Raw genomic sequence first — 24,158 nt, forward strand, 5'->3', positions numbered from 1 at the left:
CTGATATATTGCACTTTTACCTTAGCGCTAGGTATACTCTTGGTTGCTTGTTTTTGCAGAAAATGCACTAAAGACCTCTGGTGATTAGTAGTTTTCGTTCCCTACCTATGTTGAATACACTTATTGTAAGTCGCTTTGGATAAAAGCGTCTGCTAAATGACTGTAATGTAATGTAATGTAATGTAATGAAACCATAAAAGCTATTACTAACCTAGTGTACATAATATGATGATACGTTGGATCGTGTGTGTGTGTGTGCGCGCGTGCGTGCGTGCGTGTCATGATGGGATGTACATTGTACACGCTGAGTCTTCCTCTGGACCAGCCTCCTCTCTGCTACTCAGAGAGGCATTGGTCATGGGACGCGGTAATACGCCGTCCCACCACTTTTTGAGCAGGAGCACACGGCCACACACACGCACATGCATCGATTAAAAACAATTAATTCCTTAATTCACACCTCAACAAAAGTTTACAAAAGCTGCCGACTGCCGAGTGTCACACCAGCGTGAATTAACATAGGAATGAGCCTAGATACATATCAATTGTCCATTGTGTGACCTGTAGTGTAGGTGTTAAGCGACGTGCGCGTGACGTCTTTAAAATAGCGTCCCACCAGAGATAGATTCACCAATACAACACTGCTGCTACTGATTCCAAGTCTGGTCCATTGTCACAATAAACAGGAAGGGGCCAGGGTATCACCCTGTAGGATGCCCGCGAATATCTCAAACTCTTTATTGACTCACAACCTTCCTTGGCTCGAGTCAGACTATTGCTTACCGCTACAGCCCTATTTGTGAGACCGAAAAGTCCAATCTGATTGTATTAAACAATGATAAATACCTTGAAACCAATATTTCACCTCATGCTTTATGGATGTTATTTGTGACCGGATTTGGCCAATGGCCATACCAAGCTTCGCGAGACCTAGTGCTCTGATCAGCGCTACTATTATTTCCAGGCTGCTTTGTGGCCTAAAAATCGAGTAACACAAAGTACACAACCCTTGACTTGTATCCTCCTGGTCATGTATTACTCCACTAAAAGTGAAAGTTGTGGAAAGTACTGAAGTATTTGTTTTTTTAAATACTTAAGCATTCAAAAGTACATTTTACTTTTTAAATCTACTTTGAAAACACCAAATTAATGCACTGACTTGCTTGTAGAACTAAGCTACACAGAGCCTATAAAAACATCAGCATTGTAATGTAATCAAATAGACAAAAAGGACAGCCATTGTAATTTTTATTGAACAATAAGTTTGGTACCCATTCCTGATTGCCCAGAACTACCTTTTTGTAACCATTATTAACATATGTCTGAAACAGCTATTTTATATGAGATATTCCCACTAGAGTGAACACCATGTATTAGTATCCTGACAATAGGATTTAATGTGATGGTATAGTGGACACAATGCATTACAGGATTAATAGGAATGCCTGTGGCCCCGGGGCTCCAATGACTGGGTCTCGTTCTCTATTGATTTTCCTTGCACTTATCTGAGAATGTATTATTTAGTTATTTTATTTATTTTATCACTAGTGTATCAGTTGTTTCCATGTGCATGCTCATTATAAAAAGCAACAATGGGCATGGCTGAATTGATTGAGATATTTATTGGGGGAAAAATATGGCATACAATCTATAGTAATGCACATAGGCGGCGGGTAATGAAGGCTAGGGTAGGCTAAGCCTTCCCAAATGTTATGCTGGGAAATTCTGGGAATTGTGCAAATTATATATAATATACGTGCGCAGCATTATTTAGTTATTTTTTTGATAATAAATCAGTAAAAACAGGCAAAAATATGAATTAAATAACCTAACCCTAACCTAACCCTAACCCTAACCCTAACCCTATAACCGAAATAAAGTAACCAAAAAGAAACTAACAAAATCCACCCAGAAACCGCTTTTTTTGCGCGCGTGCACAGATTTCGGCGCCGACCCCCAGCCTTCCCAATTGTCAAGCTCACCCGCCACCTATGGTAATGCATGCTTACTGTTTCTCCAAACGCTCCACAGAAATAGAGATGTTATTTTCTGTTTTAGTTTGCGTATGGATGAGAGGTGGACAGAGTCTAAAGTTGGTTGACTCTAAATGGTGATATTTCATTTCGGCTTAGGCCATCGTAAATGGTAAATTTCACGCACACATTTATACAACGATGGCGGAGAAAACCATACAAGGCACCAACCTGCTCTTCGGAAGCAATTAGGGGTTCAGTGTCTTGCTTAAGGTCACTTCGACACTAACTCTTCTGAGGGAGCCCGGGATCGAACTGGAGACCTCACGGCTTAATCCGGCCGCTATACCGGCCACTCTACCCCTGAGCCACTGCCGACCCATCGTATGGGCCATTCAACAAACGTGTCAAATCATGCTGGGATGACATGAGTCATCAGGTTTTGTACAAACCTGTGGAGTTCATGCCAGCTTGAGTGCAGCTCGCACAGCAAAAGGGGACATGCAGTGGCGTAACGGAGGGGTAGCAAGCGATGCGGTGCGGGGGGGCCACCAGCAGGGGGGGCCCCACCTGCGCTGATACAAATATTTTTACAGCAAAAAAAAAGAAAAAAGTTGATTTATATTGGTCAAATAGAACCGAATTAGACCCAAATTAGACCGAATTAGACCCGAATTAGACCCGAAAGACCCGATAACTGCATGTACGTGGGCCTCACGTGAAACTCCCGCGGGGAGGCCCCGCGATTCTGCGTTACGCCACTGGGGACATGTATACCAAATACTAAGTATTCAGAAATAGTTCAAAGATTCAACCTTTTAACTCAAATTGCTAAGCTTATATAATTTGTAAAGAAAGAAAAAAAAGTATTACATTGAAACAAATGCAACATAAAAGTATGTTGGCAAGCAGTCATCCAGACTCCACAGTGGGAGGTGTTCGTCAAGGCAAGAATGTTTCCACAAATCTAAAGAGTGAAACATTCCATATATTATAGAAAGTGACAACACAGTACATGCTATTGACTTACTTTACTAGCCTGACACTCCTGAATTTTCATTTCGTTTCACTGCTTTATGGCTTAATTATTGCAAAATGCATTTCAACACTGTGCTTGATCAGGTGCATTACACAAATGCAAGTGATTGCCCACATGTATAAACTTAAATACAACCCTGTCATGATAATGCCAGATAATGAAATTCCTGGTTAAAATAAAAATTACAATTTGTATTTTAAGAATTAGAATTAGTGGAGCTCTTGGAAATAGAAAGAGGATAAATGAGCATGATAAATAATAATGGTGAAACCATCATGGCCTGAAAAGTACATTCTCTTGTACTAATACAATGTTTGGCCTAAAATGAATTTAACTGACAATTACTTACGCTTCAGATCTTGGAGTAGAAACTTCTCATTTTCCTCAAGACCTTTGTAGAATATTTCTTTGGCTTTTGTCCCACTGGCATGCAGGAGCTCATAGATTTCCCTCATCTTCTCCATTGAGGTGGTCTTAGACCTCACATTACTGAAACCCTCATGGGTGATGACACCCTCAGCAAGGAGCAGATCCAGGATGGAGTCGACCATCTTCACTCTCTTAATCAGGTCAACCCGATGTTGGTCGACAAAGTGACTTGTTGAAGCTAAGGGGAATGACAATTGAGTTGCGGGTGAGACTATGGGCGAAATATTATCAAAATTAGAAAAAGATAAAGCAGGCATATAGCCTACTGGACCTTCTAGGCTGGGTGCTGGATCAAAAGTTCAACATGCTCTGAAAATAAATTTAATATAAACACCAGTATAATACACCCGTTTGTAGAATGTATTTGGTAATATTTTGAGCCACCAGGCATTTACAGACCTTAAAAATGTAAACACAGGTTTGTGAACATTTTAAAATGGGAAACTTTGCATCCCTCAGTTACTGGAATATTAGTAACTGTTAAGGTTTTGTTTTGCTTTTTAGTTTTCTTATATGTAAGTAGCTATATTCTACAAGTTGTTGGTTCCTAACCATAACCATTGGAATAGACACAAAGCACACACACACACACACACACACACACACACACACACACACACACACACACACACACACACACACACACACACACGTGTCCATGTTTAACTTCTCTTGATCTACCTTCATTTCTCTTGGGTGCTGCTGACACTGCCTCTTGTTTGATGTTGACTTGTTGTGTAGTTGCCATGGTTGATCCCTGGTACAAACAGAGAACACAGAAGGAAACACTGATTTATGAGCATCATTCTCTTCGGATATGAAAAGATGTAAGAAACAACAGGTGCACAACCAAGGTAATAGTTTAACTCTCTCTCTCGTGCACACACACACACACACACACACACACACACACACACACACACACACACACACACACACACACACACACACACACACACACACACACACACACACACACACACACACCTTTTAACCTGCAAAGGGTCACAGACACACTTTCACATGAGAGAGTGATACACAGCATTATGAAAGATTAAATGAAAACAATGTAATCTGTGTGACGCAAAACATTCAGCCGTCCATTAGTTCACTGCAGAGACAGGGTTGTGTTGTTGTATTGAAACGTGCGTGTGAACCAAGGTGATAATCACAAAGATAGGACATGGAATAAATGACCCCATAAAACATTACCCCTCGATTGAAAAGCTCTATGAGGAGACAGTAGCCTACATGAAAGACATTCAGTGACTGCTGGCATTGTTGTGCTTTTGGTGAGCACTTTGGAGGCTTGCACCCGGCAAGTTGCTGTTATTGTTGTTATTGTGTTATTGTGCTCGCATTCTTATAGTTATGCTGTGTGTTATGCACGCACACAACATGTTGAAATAATTAACTGTTTCTGTAGCGCAGTTGTCTCATAAAGTGAGATGGCATTATTTAACAACAGAATGTTTGAAAGTGATGTCCAAAGTCGCCACTCACTCTTTGCAAGTTTCAGTCCTACAGACTATTAGGTTCATACTTTGTATGCTCTGTTCCTAAGTATAGCCTATTAGAGGAAGTAGAGTGCCCAATACAACATGACATCTGTAGAACGGAGGAGGCGAGTAGAAAGAAATGTTGGTTTTGGAATTTGGCTATTGAGTCGAACCTGATCGATTGCTCCATCCTCGCATGTAATCCTCGCCTCCCCGCCTCCTCGCTTTGACGCTGGGCTAAGGCGTGAGTGGAGGACGCAAGGATGGAAGTTAGGTTTCATTTGTCCATACATTTGAGCTCTTTTTTTGTCATTAATTTTCCACCGTAGTCAGGGGATATTAAAAAAAGGTCTTCACCAATGTGTTTGTAAAGGTGTTTAGTAAGACATCTCACAAAGACTGAAATTCAGCTCCTGAAAGTTGGGGTACCCTTAACCTTATGCGGGAAACAGTTACAAAATGTAATTCTGCTTCAAGTAGCATGACTGCTGAGTGCTGAGACATTTGAGATTGTGTAAATTGAAATAAACAAATAAAGCTACTGTTTAATTACAAGCATGCAGAAATATGTCTTTTTACACAAAGAAATGGTCCGTGATGACCTGGAAAAGTGGCTATGGACGTTTTTAGCCCAGGGAGTGTTTATGTGTGCAAACAAATGCTTGCAATGGATTCAGAATCATGAAAAACGGTAGTTTGACCCCTCACATGCTAAATTTAATCGTACTTTTAGCACGATTACATTTTGTAATTTTTTCCTGCATAAGGTTAAGGGTACCCCAACTTTCAGCAGCTGTCACAGATTCCCCTAGGAAAATAGAATTTCCGTCTTTGTGAGATGTGTTACTACACACCTTTACAAACACATCGGTGAAGACATCTCTTGGTAAGGAATTTATTCACAGATTGGACTTTTTCTGAGAATATTCCCTAACTACTGATACAAACTGAAAGAATTAATGTAATGTCCCTCTTTTTATGTTTTACTTTATTTTTTGGTAAATTCAGTTGAAGTTCCACAGTGTAACTTGTGCTCCATATAGCTCTTTGCCATCTTGACTCTCATGAGAGAGAGAGAGAGTTGTGAGTGTGTGTTTGAGAGAGAGATAAGAGAGAAGAGAGAGAGAGAGAGAGAGAGAGAGAGAGAGAGAGAGAGAGAGAGAGAGAGAGAGAGAGAGAGAGAGAGAGACGTGTGGGAGGGTATGCTGCATGTATGTGTGCAAAAACACCATGTTAATTATGTATTCTTGAAGTGTGCTGTAAACACTGTGAGAATTTAATTTATTTATGCAAACTGAGCTAGGGGTAGGGCTCGATAAGCATTATGCTTCTTCCTGTCCCCTTATATTTTCGCCATCTTGGACACCGTATGTCAAATGGACTTGACAACTTGTGCCTTGGACTGTTTGAGATTGTGCCTTGTTTTAAATGCGCTGAGTACATTACACAGATATGTATTTTGTTGTCCAAAGTGTTGAAAATAAACTGAACTGAACTGAAGTTAGGTTATTGGATCAGAAGTTTGGTTGTTGTTGTTGTTTTTCCACTGCACATACAGTACTAGCATGTGAAAACAAGCGTGAGGTAACAACACCCCTGCAGTAGAACAGGAAAGCATGAGAGAGGATGTGGTCAAAGAGAATGCCACAGACAGACAGACAGACACACAGACACACACACGGCTACCATCCCATGTCTAGGTCGGCTATTTTCACAATGTTTGCCCCTTTCTTACGTAATATTTGACAATTTGGTATTAAAAAGGTCTTAAAAGTCATTAAATTGTCACTTTAGAAATGTACAGATATCCTGTATGTTGGTGTGTTTACTGTTGAGTGAGAAAACAATGATGCACATTATGCTAATCATCTGGGACCCCACACACACACACACACACACACACAAACACAGTGATCTCCTTTAAATATTTCCTTCATCGATAAATGCCTCCAACATGCCTCAGCAAAATGCTGAGTCATTCACATCCCTAATGTTTATATTTCAGGATTGTTCAAACCGTCAGCAAACAATAGTGAGACCCTCATCACAACATGGATGATGAGAGTCATCCATGTTGTAATAACATAATAGCTGTAATTCAGTAATGGCCGCAAAGCAGCATGCATATGCTGACCAACTCGCTCAACCAGAGACACAGTGAATAAAAGATTGCCTTCCCTGCATGGCTATTTTACCACTGAGACACCCAAGCACTATTCATGTTCAGTACACCTAATATAAAAGTACTGTGATTGAAGAAAAATAATCACTTTATTAAAGGTTTTGAAAATTGTATAATTTAGGTATTTCTTGCATTTAAATGGGACAAGCAGTACATGATGGGCCATGACACAACTGTATCCAACCAAACTGCTAAAAATGTATTTAAAACAAATAAGTATTTAATTTGTTATTTCATTACCTCAGAAGAAGTTGTAGGTTGTAGAGTGAAATGATGACAGCAGCTTAATAGAGACTTTCTTTTGGTCGGTCTGACAGGATGTTAATCGGAAATGTATCACTCCCCCTATGTAGTTTACAGGAAGTGTTGCCATCACTAAGAAGGCATGGGGTGCTGCAATGTTAGGTTGGCACATCACTTATGCCCACTAGTACCTTGAACCTTATGTTAAGCTCTTGGTGTTATGTGGTGTATAGGACTGTGACTATGTTATGTTGTTGATACAGTAGGACTGTGAATATGTTGTATTGTTGATATACAGTTGGACTGTGATAATGTTGTGTTATTTCTATATGTCGTGTTGTGTTGTTGATATACAGTAGGACTGTGACTATGTTGTGTTGTTGATATAGAACTGTGATGGGGGAAAAAATGACAGCCTCTTCATGAAAAATCAGGCAGCCCTCCCGACTGTCGAAAACCAAGGCCTGTCAGTGCTCCAACTCAATGTTGAGGCCGGGCCTCAACTGTCAACACAGACTGGGGGTTACAACCGCATAACACCTGATGGTATGATGCTGAGCCACAGGTCCTCCAACCCTGATGCACTACTGTTCCACCTCAAAAAGCCTCCAAGCCTCCAAGTTCGTGAAGGGTTCACAGACTGGGCAAGAAGGGGTTAAATAAAACTCGCCCCACATCATCGTTTCGAGCATGTCTGACATTGTCAAACTAGTGAATCCTGAGGCAAGGCTCTTACAGGCGCAAACTTGTGGATGAACGATCAATGCCCCACAGAGATTAACGAGAGGAGGCGGAAATGTACTCACATCCTTAAAAAATCATAAAGTTTCCTTATTTGTGGAAGTAAGGAAACTTCATAATCACTAATCAGTGAAACTTAGTCATACAGATTCTACACTTTCAAGTAAAGGTTTACATATTCAGTACAAGGTTTACATAATATGTAGCTCACACAAAACAGTTTGGTAAACAAAATACGCCGGCGGATCTGTGAACACAAAGCAGGTGCCATTTTACCTGTTCCCAGCTACATACTGTATAGGCTACGTGATAATACAGGTAACTGTTCAAGCCAAGTGCTGCATGGACCGGTACTTACTGCCTCTGCATCAGTTGCGTGTGCAGCACTGGGGACACCTCTCCATCACCGACTCGATCCAGGCCCCTTTCGGATGTGTGTAGACTTTGGATTTGCTGGCTGTACCTCACCCGGCGAGGTACACCTCTGTCTCTGTCTTTGTTCATTTTTGAATGAGTCCGCTCCTCCATTCATTGGGGGAGTCCTCCGCCCTGCCCCGCTCGCACTGGCTGCCGATGACGTGCTCCGTGGCCGGATTGGCAGAGAGCCACGCTTGCAAGGAGCAGTCATTGATGCCGCTGTCATTGATGTCAGTCAGCTGTCATGTCGTCAGTCATTGATGCATACAACAAAAAAACCTAATAAATTAAAATAAATAATACAACTCAAAACATGCAGTAAAATAACACATGACACTCAATATGTCCAAAGAATATATAGGAATAAATTATGCAATTATATAAAATAATACACAACACTCATAATTAAACAGAAACAGGGAGGATATATTGGCCATTTTATCAATTGAAAATTATGATTATGATTATGAAATGTTCCTATCCTACAGTAGGCAACTCGAACAGAAATGACAGGCTCCCATTTTTTTCTGAATCATTCTAGCTATTTAATATATTATATTGATTATTAGTTGAAGCAAAATGATATGGCCGTGTGAGTGTGCATTGCGCATGCCGCTTGTAGCAGGCAGTGGTTAATGTTTTAATTAACATTAAATATGAAAGATGTGATACAGATAACCTTGTGCCCATGCCCTAAGCACCCTGCAGTGCAGTAGTTATCTTTATAATGATTTAAGCATGTACATGTTCATGTGTTTGTTGTTGAAAGAGACATCAAGCCATAGGCAATTTTTTTGCCCCATAGTAGCCGTCTGTGTCGGCTCTCAGGCGCATTCAGCTACTTTTTGTCTCACTTTCCATCCAACTTCTCTCCTGACTTCATTCGACTGCCAGTCTAGTAGTCGGTTTGTTGGAGATTTACCTTTAGGGTTTTTAGGATTCATTTTATTATGTTTTAACAGTGATTAGAGGCCTCTGTAACAGGTTATTTATTATTAAAGATACTTTTTCGATTTGTTTCTGTCTCAATTCTATCCTGGTTTTAAAGTGTTTGCTCTCCCTCCCTGGTTTTAAATATTAACCTGTGTTGTCCTTTATAATTTGAAAGATAGGGGACCAATCCCCTTTAACAACAGGTGGCATAGTCGACAATTTCTCTTTGTATTTGGTTTCACAGTATTTATTCACTTTTGCACTAATCTGTGTAATCAAATTATCATTTCTGTGGCTAAAACATAGAGGTATCAAACTCAAGTGGCATTTTTGATAGTAACTGGCCAAGTTAATGTGACAAGTTGGCCGGCGACACATATCACCATCACATCACACCCCTCACACCCTATGGCACCCTGTGAGGTGTCATGTACTGTAAGTGCAAAATTAGCTCTCAGTAAAAGGGAAGTAAGCCACTTGAAATAAGGAACATAGCACAGTAAGGGAAGTAAACCACTTTGCATCGGAGTGGTTAATTTTACACGCCCAATGTCTCATAATTAGCCTATGCTCTAAATAGCATGGCTACGGACAGTGAAGGAGGCCAACCTCCGCTGACATTTCAAGCTGAGCTTCTTCTCCATGACTGTAGAGTCCATTCTCTTATTATGGCTTTGAAGGCTGGACCTTGAAGCCTGCCCCTTGAAGCCTGCCCTACAGAAGGCCCAGGATTTGTGCTGCACCATAATGTTATGTACAGTGTAGAACCAGGATGAGCACTTTATCAACAAGCATGGTTATATACTGATGACATCATGAGCATGGAACAGTGTTGGAACGCAGGCTGTCTGGTCACTCCCACAGACACAGGGAACTCCCACCTAGCAAACCTGTGCTGTGGGAGTCAACACGGGCATTGATTATGAGAACAACACTAATCAATGTACTTTCTATAGCATGGGATGTATTGTTCTCTGCTGAAATTGGTAATGATTTCCATTCCCCACCATATATTACAGAGAATATTTAAAACCTCTCCCCAAGAGCTGTCTTTAGATTATCAGTGAAACTGAAGCTTTTCTACAGAACATAAGAGGTTTAGTGCTGAACTCTAGTGGTGACACCGGGAATTAAATACATTAAAACTAATAACATCACAGTCAAGACTATTTGAAGAGGAACTTTATTGAAAACAGAGTCATATTAACATGTTTCAGATAATATATTTATTTCCCTTTGATCTTTAAAAAAAAGGAGCCTGAGTGAAGGCAGTGAATTCATGCGATGCCACAGTGCGGACTAGCCGACACCAACTTGGGACTCCTGAATTGCTGCCCTCCACATCCTCCTGTCTAACATCAGGGTCTTGAACTCTGCTGTGTTGTTAGCTCCACTGTCGTGCCACAGCGCAGCTAGGTATGCCTATGTACTGTAGATACAAGTAATTTTAAGGTAAAAACAATATATGAAATTCTTCTTCATACTATTATCACAGATGAAATCACAAGACTTCAAAAAGCCCAATGAGTCTTTCTGGCTCAGTTCTTCGTCTCTGTCAAGGGCATCAGACATGATCTCTCATATTCTAGATCAGTGCTGAACTCTTAGGTAGAATATATTTCTGTCTCCGGACTGGCTTCCATTCAATGGAGATGGAATATTTGAAGGAAATAAAAATGTCGTTAAACTCAATGACGATAGAAGTTGAGACGGTAGCCAAACAACAAGGAATGTTAATGAAATTGATGGACCAAATAAAATAACTAAAGTTAGTTTGTTATTTAGTTATTCATTCAATAGTTGTTTAGTTATTCATTTATAATTTTCTTATGGTTAAGAAAAGGAGATACTGTGGCACTGTAAGTGAGAAATGTAATTTTAAGCATCATTATGTACGGACCACATACAAGCTGATGTGTCCTTCAGTTATAGGAGTTAAAATGTGGAATTATCTTCATAACGATATAAAGGGTTGCACAAATAGTTAACAAAAAATCATTCATCATTAAATAGACAATAATTATGAAGACGACAAATAGGATAGGATTTGACTTTTGAGTTATATTTTTTCTACTTAAAGGACGGCTTCAGCCATTTTCAACCCATCTTCATATAATTCTCACTAATGCTCATGATAATATGGCACCATTTTTGTCTCATGGATTAAACTCATTGACCCCCCTCTCTCTAGGTCATCCTCTCCAGTCATCTCTATCCTCCATACATCTGACTAGCTCACTAGTACTTTCCTCCCTTGCATCTTTCTTTAGTACATCCATGTAGGTGTGTGTGGGATTCTACACCAACATTCTGGTGTAGCACCCATCCAGGAGACTTCTATATACGTAGGCTATAGGGTCCAGCAATAGCATTCACAGCCGTAGGCCTATAGGAGAACAGACGCTACAGTTGCTGAGAAGTTGAGCTTGATATGGTGGGAGGAGGTTGGACTGTTATACTGTCCATGCCATTCTGAGCCCTCCATGCAAGTGATTTCCTCATTTTAAGGTCTTACTCTGTTGTGTTGACCCATGAGCCCATGAGGTCATCACCGTGGCTCTTGTACCCGTGTACCTGGCTGCTATGGTCCGGAGTGGGTTGGGAGAGACACCATAAGCCTTGAGTATCAGAAAGAAAGAAAGAAAGAAAGTGCCCAAGAGTCACATGTATCCGGTACCCTTTCACAACAAGCCCTGGGGGACCCTGGTCAACTGTGTAGGGTTTAAGTGATGCCCAGTGATGTCTATTGGAAACAATTATATTTTATAAAGAAAGATGTTTAAATATTTTTTTTTCTGTTATTTTTTCACCTCTAAATCCTCATTGGGTCCTATTGTTTAGTCTTACAATGCCATTGGCCAGGATATTTGCATATAAATACCCCCCACAGAGCGGGGAATCATCACAACTTGAAACATCTCTGTTTTCTCTGGAAGATATTCCTCACAAAAACGTAAGTAATATGCCTGTAATATTTGTTTTGGTGAACATTACAATGTCTAGAACATGTACATATGTTATTATTGTGAAATATATGTCCCAAATTTAAATTAGAGCATGATTCATACTTGTTGCTTTTTGGAAACGTTGGGCCCTCTTGGTTGCAAAAAATACAAGGGCAGGCCTAATGTTCACCTGCTACTGTTCAGCCTTATATATAGTTTTCACAATAGATTTAAACAGTTATATGTGTATTTCCCCCACTTTGCATTACTATATATATATATATATATATATATATATATATATATATATATATATATATATATATATATATATATATATATATATATATATGAGAGAGAGAAACAGTGAGAGAAAGTAGGCTATATGTGAATTTTTACTTTAATTTCTAATTTCCAATGATATTTGTAACCATTGTTTTAACAGTCAGAACCATACAATTTTATGTTAGAAGTCCTCAGCTGGTACATGTACATCTTCTGGCACACCATCTACCTTGCTGTGGTCAACGCCTGGCTGATCTACAAACGGGAGTGCCAAGCTCTCAAGGTCCCACGGAAAGACGTCCTGAAACTCAGACTCTTCCAGGCACAACTTGCATCCTCTCTCATTCTGGTAAGAATCAAGTTCTGTTTACCATCTGTCATTTTAATATTTCACTGTTTGCATTATCTCAGACTTGTATCCTGATGAATCTTTGAAGTGTATATTAATTTATTCTGTTCTAATCAGGTGGACACTGTCAGAACGCCAAAGAGGGGACGGCCATCTTCAGCTCAGAAGAGACAACTGGAAGAGAGTCCGAGCCACACCCCATACAAGGTGGCACGACCGCATCAGCCATCAGATGTTTGCAAAGACCAAGTTGGACACTTCCCAATGAAGACACAGAAAGGGCGCTGCAGGAATACTGGTTGTTCAAGTTACACCAGTATGAGCTGCAACAAGTGTGATGTCCGCCTGTGCATTGCAGGAGAGAAAAACTGTTTCTGGGACTATCACAACTGAAAAGAAAGTGATTGGGGGTGCCTGTGTCATTTTGCAGAGCAGGTGTGAATTGTCAGGAATGTGCAGGGTCATATTGGGTGGAGATCAGTTTGCATCCTTTTATCAATGCAAATCAGTGAGTTGGCCAGACAGTATTGTGTGATCACTGACAATGGTTTAGGTTATTAGGTTTCTTTACTATATTGTACTGATTTTTTTTTTGTTGTTCTTTTAATACAATTGATTTAAAAATATGGCTTATTGGTGTTATTATTCATAATGTATACTGTTCTGAGGCCAAATATTATTCATAATTGATCTGAGGCCAAATAATAAACCATATAAATGAATCCTTAAGTTGTTTTAGTGAAGTAATTACACATTTGCCATGTTATCCATAAAAATGGCCTATAGGAAATTTTGCTACCTGATGGACCCAACGTTGCCATATGGAAACATTTGCATAAAAACTTACCAAAACATAAAAAATTAAAAAAACATTATATTTTCCTCTCCTAAGTACTCCTACAAGACCATCTGAAAGGTTAAAAAAAAAAATTGCAAGTACAAATATATCCGGGTCTTACAGGGTTAATGAGAGATTGGTCTGTACTTCAGTTTCCACTAGATGGCAGCAGAGTCTTTTTTTTATGACAGGTCGTAGTTGTATACAGTAGAAACATTGCATCAGGTTATAGCAGTATATACAGTAGAATCGTTGTATCAGTCAGCTGACAAGATCGCATACTTCAGTGGTTCTCAAAGTGGGGTCAGGGGACCCCCAGTGGTCCATGACAGGGTTCCAGAGGGTCCCCAGCAAAATGGGGAACACTTTAACCCTATTTTATACTTCAGATAATACAAAATAGCCAGTGCATTGCAATGCAACATGTTGTGAGCTTGTAGATCGGCTACTTTTGAAACATGTGGACATTTATATTCACAAATGTGCAGGAAAATTGGGACTGCAATTTGGGGCTCCTTGATATGAAAATGTCTGAGACCACCTGCTCTACTTTATCACTTTGTTAGTAAAGAGCTGATGCTCTTTATTCAGAAGAACTTACAGGTGAGGGTTTAAGAACTATAAGCTTTCATACAAGGACACTGACACAACTCAACATAACATTGTTAACATTATATAGAAAGAAAAATATATATGTACTACATATCATATATATATAAATGTATGCAATGGGCATGAGCACATTGCGCACACACACTCACACACACACACACACACACATTACATTACATTACATTACATTACATTACATTACATTACATTACAGTCATTTAGCAGAAGCTTTTATCCAAAGCGACTTACAATAAGTGCATTCAACATAGGTAGGGAACGAAAACTACTAATCACCAGAAGTCTTAAGTGCATTTTCTGCAAAAACAAGCAACCAAGAGTATAGCTAGCGCTAAGGTAAAAGTGCAATATATCAGCTACCTATTTCCTTAAACAGATGAGACAAAATAGCAAAATCAAATGAGCAGGAGCTAAAACAAATAATTGTATCGATTGTATCGTAAGATCCAATAAAACAATACAACAATAAAACAAGCGTTCGTACAACTAGTTACTGTAACAACAAGTAGGCCAAGGAAAATAGGAAGGGTAGTGTTTCCACACACACACACACACACACACACACACCCCTCATCTCGGAGCTATATAGCAGAGGGAGAGGTTTTCGCTAACAAAACCTTCAGAACAATGAGTGTGAAGTGACACAAACCAAAAACTCCAGAGCATATAGACATATTTCAAAACCCTCAATTTCCGGTCACAAAGTTACTGAAGTTAGAAACAAAACAACGTGACAACACAATCAAATCAATCATGAGCAGAAATACCTGTTTTATACCTGAAAAGGAGGAGATCTCAAAAAGAACTCTGGACACAGTGCTTCCTCTCTGTCAGCAGCATTGAAATGAAGCCTGCAAGCTCCCCATTGCTGCCTCTGCAGGTGACCAATTGATTACCAACACCATAAGTGCCAATTAGTAGAAACTAGTAGATTACAGATTCATTGATCTCTTTTGTCTCTGTTCACCTTTTAACTTTTTAATCTCTTTCACATAACTTGTTTACATTCATTTAATGTCACAAAACGGTTTATGTTTTCATAAGACTTATTTGCTTTTTAAATGTATAGTTATGAACTATAACTTATTTATTATTTAATGGCATTCATTATTTTGTAGCTGGATCACCATCATATCAATCTATCACACATTGACCGTTGGCATATGAAGACAGTGACGAAGCAAATGTTTTACTTTTCCCAAATTTAAGCTGTTTAGCATTTTTGTGAACGGTCCTCACAGGCAATGCAATATGTAGTCGTGGTTGCAGTCCCATAGCCCGTATAGGTATGGACTTGTATTTATTTAACTATAATTAAAGAAAGCAAGGCACAAAATAAACACCAACACATGAATGAGTAGAGTATGTGATAAGTCATTAGTCATTCACGTCTGCAATTTGTGTGGAATGTGCTGTATGAGTTGTGGAACTCTTGAGGAAATTATCACTTTGAAGCAAAGACGACAGACCAATCTGCAAGTTCACTATTTATTTAGCACAAAGTACATTTTACAACATGAGCTCTAAGTCTATCTGGCAAGCTAAGCTAGCAAGCGAGTACCTTCTACTTTTTCTTGACAGGTTTACATACCCTCTTTCTTTCCCTATCAAGGCAGACAGAGTGAAATCTATTCTTGACCTACCAATCATAAGGTGTTTCAATCATATGAGCATCCAGCATCAGCATCCATGTTGATGTCCTAGTAGGTCCTGTCTCCTTCCCATCTTTATTTAAATCAGAGACCTGTAGTGACCAGGTGTCCAGTAACTGGTCATTTTGACCCATATAGTTATCATATGTGTCATCATGTTTCATCACTCTTAATATCAGTTCAAGCAGACAGCAGCAGTCAATCTACTAGTTTGTAGTCTGTTCGACCAATAAAACAAATATATCAGTATTTACTCAAATATATAACACAATGTATAATATGAATCTTGCATTGTCACTGCATAGTCTAGAAATTCCCTAAAAAGTGCAATAAAAAGTTTAAAAGTGGTTAGGCCCCACCAGGCCAGGTGTAAGCCCACTGCACTGTGGTGGACAGAGAGAAAGTTTACAGCAAAGCAGCAAACCCTTATATACTCTCCCAAATCCCCCCAGGTGTAAAAGGTTGGCCTGATGGCCTGCTCCACTCTGCCAATCACTGAAGGCTGCCAGTGAGGCAGAGGGGCAGGGCCGGGCAACTTGCCATTTAGTCATGTACAGTTTGGGGCTGTAAATTATCTATACCTGGAGGCTAAAACCTTTTAGTTTCATAACCATTACTGTTACCTTCTACGAAAAATAGATATTTTTTATGAAAACCTTCATCTTTTATCATGTTTCATAACACAATTATATGTCACTTATATATCACTTGAAAATCTGGCGACAATTCAGCAAGTTATGATGATTTTAATTGCGGCCTTCTTTCTCAACATGCATTAGGAGGTAAAGCTAGCCCCAACCAATATGGAGGCCTTGTTGATGCATCGCTACAATGAACAGCAGAAGTGACCAATGAGGTTTATATCTATGCTCCAGATTGGAGGAGTGAGTGATGACGGGAACACACAATCGTCAAATTAACCAATAGCAAGGCCTCAAACAGTTACAACCACAGAATAGGCAGGAAGGAACTTATGTACAGAATAATATATAATAAGTCATAAAGATTGACCATAATACAGAAATATCAAAGCACAGCTGTATATATATATATATATATATTATATAAAACAAATAACTGTTATGCCACATAAACAAAAGGTATCATGTTTTTTGTTATATAAATTAATCACTACTGAGTATTGTCTATCATTTCATCATATAAAATCAGGACCAGTGAACCATAGAATCTGGACATTGTGTATCTTAGTGATAGGGTGGGTAGATTGTATTGAGTGATGACACAGGGCAGGGTGGCTACAACGATAATTGTCATTTGGAATAGGACTCAGTAAGGACTGGGAAATCACAGGGCTGCAGGATTTTAAATTGGCATGAACCACATGGTCACATTTCCCCTCTGTAGATATTTAAAAAGTATCCTAAATTAAGGCAGTGAAGTCATTTCAAGGTCAAACATTAACTAGGAAAAACATACACTTCCTGGAGTCGGGTAGTCCCTCACCTGCATGCTGTAGGCCACAGAAAACTCTGAACCTCCAATCCTTTTTCCTTTCTTGTTCTTAATCATCTCAGCATTCATCACAGCATACATATACACATACAATGAAACCTGCAACAGACATAGGGCGGGGTCGTTCAGTCAAGGATGTCCATTGTTAATGCTCCAAGCAGCAACACCCCCACCCCCTGAAGGGGCAAACGTGGCATCTCTCCATGGGGGTGTTGCTGCTTGGAGCATTAACACAAACTCAACAAAGTTGTAGAACCCATGTTCAGGTGCCAACCACTCACCTGTGAGGCAGTCTGACAGGTATCAAAGTGATTGCTGTCTTTGATGCATTCATTGATTAGAGAGAGCACTAACAAGGTTGACACTTTTATGGCCCTACCAATGAACTCAGTGCACAACCCCTTAGAAGTTCAAAGGGATCAATTAAGAGCTCCGGGCGAGCCCCCCCTCTCCCCCCACAGACATTTCAGTCCCTGCAAAGGGATGAATGTCAACATAAACTTTGGAATGTCAACATAAACAGTGGAACAAAACCAAAATATAGCCAGAGGGATGTGTCTTTCTGCAGGAAAACTCACCAGCATAATTATATAGTGGTCGATAGCTGGAAAAAATGCAAAATAAATATATATACTGTATATATATATATATATATTTGATTAATTTAGGCTCAAAGTTACCTAGTCTCCCTTTAAGGGTTATGGCTTTCATTTAGGTTCATTTACGACGCACCTCGCCGAGTAACCTAACCTGGCCAGTAGCTATCGACGTTGGCCCTGCAGTTTGTCCTCTTTCAACAGTACGTTGAATACTCCACTGATTTATCAGTGTGATTTGGATGTTTGGTGAGTGGAAATACCCCTTCATTTTCACTGGTTTTAAGCTTTTGTGTGTCGGAACCTCCGAGCACAGTCCACATAGCGCTGATCATTTTCACAACATGGCAGGTGATATAGAAACTCCTGCTGGTTTGCATCGCTTTGTAAGCGGCTGTGCTTTACCCACTTTCTCACTTACAGTACGTGGGTGTGTAGTAGCTACTTTTAGATGGATGGTACTATCATAGCAAGATCCATCCACCGCTCCGCAGCCTGTACGTTTCTTAATGAGAACGGGCTCTCGAGCCACCGTCCCAAGCACTTTTAGCCACACAAGTCCATGTTGTAGCAACGGACAGAGTAAACAATGTTACATAAAAACTTTCGCTGTTGTCATAATTATGAAAGTCTCTTAAACGTAACTTTCAAGTGAAGTTTATGGGGGAAAGGGAGGGAGGTCTTGCCTGCCTCTGCGCTGAACCAACGTGGTCTGTCACAGTCTCAGCGTGTCCAGACACATACACACACACACACACACACACACACACACACACACACACACACACACAGGCGAGCAGCCGAGAGTGCACAAACACAGACTCATTGGGTGGCGTCACTGGCGTGGCAGCGAAAACCTTCATAATAACTTTCTGTGTGCATGTGCATGCACTCAACCTTTATTGTTGATCATGCGTGATGTGATGAAAGCATTTGTTTTCACATCGGAAATGAGTCTTCATTAGATTCGTTACTAAACAACATTCGAATATTATGAATTCAAATTATATTCGATTCCCGAATTGCTTTCTGACAGCACTAACATTGTGAGTGTGTAGCCCAATTGGAATGTATGCTTTGTATCTAGTGAAAGGCAGACATGAATCACTTGAGCAGGGGTCGACATTATAAATGGCCCGTTTGCCCAGATGTACTTTTAAAAACGTCAGGGCCAGCAGAACGCACCAGGCACTTGCCCGGTGGGGCCAGTGAAAAGAATGCCTTGAAAATAAAATAAAAATACAAAAACAAAAAACATCTAATCATTTCACATAATTTCCCTGTAGTACTGTGTTTTGTAATGATTTCAGTTAAATCGTCTCGTTAATTACCGTTAAAACCCGATATCATATTGGATCAAAGAGCCGTCTGCTGTCAGTGGCCACAGTTACATGGACATCATGTATTCATTCAGAATGAACTCATTCAGAATGAACTCATTCCGAATAGAGGAATCTGTTCCACTCACCTGTTTACATGGGACCTGAATAAAAGTATTCCTCGTTTACATGACCAAAGCATTCATTCGGAATATAACTTTTGACATGCGCAAAGTGGTTCCCGCCTACGCCCGGGCATGGACCAGGGGCCACTACCCGGAGCAGAGCTTCCCCTGGTGGGCATGGGAGGAGGCAATAGCCCCCTTGTGCCTCCGCGGCGGAGGTCTGTCGGTCGTAGACAGGCCGGTAAGCAACGCACCGACTCCTGGCCAGGCAGCGTTGTATGCGGTACAAGCCTGTGTTCCTTTGTTATCGCCGTTTTAATGCAAAAGTAGCAGATCTACAAGTTCAGACCAGTTTATTTTTTTGTATTGGTACCAGACACGGTAAAACGTAGGCTAGCCTATACTATTTGTCACATTTCTCATGTAGGTACGATGACGTCATCGCGCATTCGCACATGGTCATTATAATAATAAATAATAATACATAAACACCGGACCGCTCATGGTCATTATAATAATAAATGGAGAGAGAGAGTCTATGAAACAAGGCATGCTCATTTATGGCAAAAGTACAAAAGTATTGGCATCAAAATATACTTAAGTAGAAAGTATAAGCTACTCATTATACCGAGTGTCACGTTTTTCTTGTATTATTATGAAAAAGCTTTGAAACATGCTGTAACTCATTCACTGTGACGAAAACCCTCTTTCTGCGCCGAGTAGCGCGCGGTGCGCACATGGGTTGAATGCGGGGTCTGTCGCCCTAAAACACAATCGCCCCGGGTCAAAATCCAGCGACCATGGAGCGGCCGTGGATGGCCCGCTCAAAAGGTGCGTGGGGCGTGGTGTTTTGGGACGACCGTTCCGGCTGCCCATGTAATGAATTGATTAAGTAAAACTCATCTGTTTTCGCTGCAGCTGCGCCCTAATAATGTTGTTTTCATTTATTTTTGTTCACGTATGCTATTAAAACAATGCAGCTATTGCAGTATTGTGCCTTAACATGTGATTAAAAATGGATACGTATTTGGCCCCTCATATATAAAATAAATGTAAAATCTGATTTAAAATTGAAACTTGCAGCTGATCAATGCGTTTCCGCGTTTACGTGTGGACAGGGATTTAAAAAAAAAAACTTTATCATGTGGCCAGGGATTCTTTTTAAAAACTGAGGACTAAAATACCCGTTTAGAAAAAGATCCATATAAGTGTAGCCTAGGCCAGCAATCCTCGGAGCGTCCGTTCTCCTGGACAAGTCTGGGCTTAACCATTACAGGCTTATTAAATGACGCTATAGAATAGAATCATTCATTTTATCCCGCAGGAGCGACCGTGGCCGAATTAGAGATTTGATAGGTCATATTTGGACAATTCTGACAGCACTACTTGCACGGACATGCGCAAAGTAATGCATGTATTCCAAACAGAGAGGAGTATTTGGAATAAAGTGTTTACATGGTCAATTCCGATTGGTATATCCCGATTCAAACGGTCTATACCACCCCTCCTAACCCGAATGATTCGGGTCAGACTGGAATGGAATATTCTATTCCAATTGAGGTGTTTACATGAGCATTTCTATTCTGAATGAATTCATCCATTCATTCATTCCGAATAGAAGTGTATTCATTCCGAATAAAACTGTCCATGTAATAGCAGCCAGTGTGTAGGGCTCTGCCCCACATGGCTGCAAGCAGTTCACTGCTCGTTCGCTCGCTCTATCCCGCGTATACATGAACGCGCAAGTTCATGTAGGCTACTCCAGCAGGCTCACAGTAGACATTTTCCTGTCATCCTTTTCATTAGTCTTCAAAATGTTTTTAAAACAATACAATTTGTTAATGTTGTGAAGTGTTCCTCCTGTCTGGTCAACCGTCTCTTTCTGTTCACCCTGTGCCCCCCATACACTATGGGCAGTGAGCTTTGCATCAGTTGCATAGCCTACGTCAGTCAGAGCACTTGTTAAGAAAACAATGAATGCTGTAACTAAGTATAAATATGTATACACTTGTCAATCACCCGAGATTTACCGAGTGTGTTTTGATGCTTCGTTCCCCCACGTGAGTATTATTTAATCTGGCAGAGTAATTTAAGAGCATTTGCTAATATTATGCCGACCGATCCGAGTTTAAAAGGCTACAGCTGCGTGGTGCAGCTAAATGTGTTGCATTTGCGCCTCGTTGAGGACTTGTAGAAGTTAACCGTGCGGCACTGTCGTGCGACAAAGTATAAACCAGGCTTGTTCTGCACCGTCTCTATGACAGAACAGTCAGGCAACATACAGATTGCTGTGTGGCGAAAATATACAAGATTTCATTAGGATTCATAGGTTAGTTGATACTGATCAACTTATCATGTGTGTGAATTATAATGATGGCCTCAATAGAGCATCGCAGTTCCCGCCCACTTCCTGGTTTTTCGTGGTGCCGGAAGGAACAACTCAATGCATTTTTCCCATTGACATTTCCAAAAATATTTTTATCTATTAATTTAAGCCTCGAATCAAGCCATCATGACATGACATGAATCATGACCATAAAACGTTTTTTTTCTGTGATTTTTTTTATTTTATATTTAATTATATGATATACTATATTTAATAAATACCCTTTGTTTTGCCGTTTTCAACAACAAAAAATCACAGAATCAAACGTTTTATGGTCATGATTCATGTCATGTCATGATGGCTTGATTCGAGGCTTAAATTAATAGATAAAAATATTTTTGGAAATGTCAATGGGAAAAATGCATTGAGTTGTTCCTTCCGGCACCACGAAAAACCAGGAAGTGGGCGGGAACTGCGATGCTCTATAAACATAACATATTGATATAGCCCATAAGAAGCAGCTTAATTCCTTTCATATTAACTAACACCTTTCTTTTATCAAGTTATTACAGCATAATGTAATGGGAAAATAAAAGAACACCAAGCTCAAGTCAGGAGTCTTTCTTAAAGAAAGCTATTCGACAACCTCTCAGAAATCCTCTGCTGGATCCTCACCAATAACGACATCTTCCCCTATCTGGTCCACCTCCTCGACGACCTCCTCACAGTCTATCCCCCATCAGCACCACAGGCAAGAAGCCTCACCCGTCTCAAGTCTGTTTTCGATCGTCTCAGAATCCCCTTCGCCGCAGACCCTCCACTTTGTCGTGGACAAAAGTCCACGACCGTAAATAATAATACATAATACATAGATATGTGGCAATACTTATACATAATAATATGGCAATACTTATACGCAAACTTCCGTTGCTGGAAGGCCCGGATAATTATACACTGATTGAGGATGATGAGATAAGCTATCGAAAAAGTGTGGATGAGTTTGCTGGTTGTTGTAAGAGTATCTTCCTTCAGTTGAATATTAACTCATTCAGTGTCATTTTTGCATCAACTTATGTAAGTATTTGGTTTGCAGAGGAACACAACAAAAAACTGGAATAAATACTAAATCCTAGCTCAATCCACACAGAAATAAAAAAAATGGCCTGGGCAATATTATTGACACCCTTTTAGAGTTGCAAAAGAATAATAGAATTTCAAGCGGTTGATTCACCTTGAACTCACCTGTGGTGAATCAAAGGTGACTCGAATCTATTAATCACTCATCCAACCAGTAAAAATGGAGTAAAGCCCTCATTCTGCTGTTTTGTGTCACTGCATGACCCACATCAAGCATGGACAAAATAAAGAATAGCAGAGAATTGTCTAAGAAGTTCAGTGAGAAGATTGTAGCCAAGCATGGACAATCTCAAGGCTACAAGTCCATCTCCAGAGACCTTGATGTCCCTGTGTCCACTGTGCTCAATGTTATCAAGAAGTTTAAGGCCCATGGTACCGTAGCCAACCTCCCTGGAAGAGGCAGCAAGAGAAGTATTGACCAAAGATTGCAGCGAAGGATTGTTCAAATGGTGGAGGAAGGACCTCGGACAACTGCAAAACAGATTCAAGCTGACCTTCAAACACGAGGTGCAACTCGCACCATCCGTCACCAACTCAATGGAACAGGACTCTATGGTAGGAGACCCAGGACAACCCCACTACTGAAAATGTCCTGTGGACAGATGAGACCAAAAAGCTCTAATTTGGTCTCATCTGGACATTTTCCCAGAGGGATTTTTGGCTTGTTCGGGCGTGTTTTGGCACTCTCTCTTTCAGTTGTGTCTCTCTTTCAGTCTTGCAACTCTAAAAGGGTGTCAATAATATTGTCCAGGCCATTTTTTTTCTGTGTGGAATGAGCTAGGATTCAGTATTTATTCCCCCCCCCCAAAAAAACACATTTCTGGAAGAGTTTTTGTGTTTTTTGAAAAAAAAATGCAAGGGTGCCAATACTTTTGTCCACAACTTGTATCTCTCACCTCCTCCTCCTGGCATCCTCAGTCCCTTCTCTCCACCACCCAAAGGTATCTGGGTCCAGGACCCTCCCTGGAATCTTCCCCCGTGGTCATACCCCCACTTCATCACACCTGCCATCTCATTTCAGTGCTCT

At 40.2% G+C, this 24,158-nt stretch overlaps 1 protein-coding gene across 1 annotated transcript in view; it reads right to left on the reverse strand.

The window, feature by feature from the left end:
- LOC308094705 (uncharacterized protein) overlaps positions 1–24,158 on the reverse strand; it is a 207,966-nt gene that overhangs the window by 111,025 nt on the left and 72,783 nt on the right. Inside the window, exon 3 of the mRNA XM_080441511.1 lies at positions 3,362–3,619. Within this exon, the coding sequence (XP_080297637.1) occupies positions 3,362–3,619 (258 nt within the window). The remainder of the gene's footprint in view (positions 1–3,361; positions 3,620–24,158) is intronic.

The sequence above is a fragment of the Gymnoscopelus braueri genome (genome assembly GCF_963280865.1).
Source record: "Gymnoscopelus braueri genome assembly, chromosome: 11".
In the NCBI taxonomy this organism is placed as follows: domain Eukaryota; kingdom Metazoa; phylum Chordata; class Actinopteri; order Myctophiformes; family Myctophidae; genus Gymnoscopelus; species Gymnoscopelus braueri.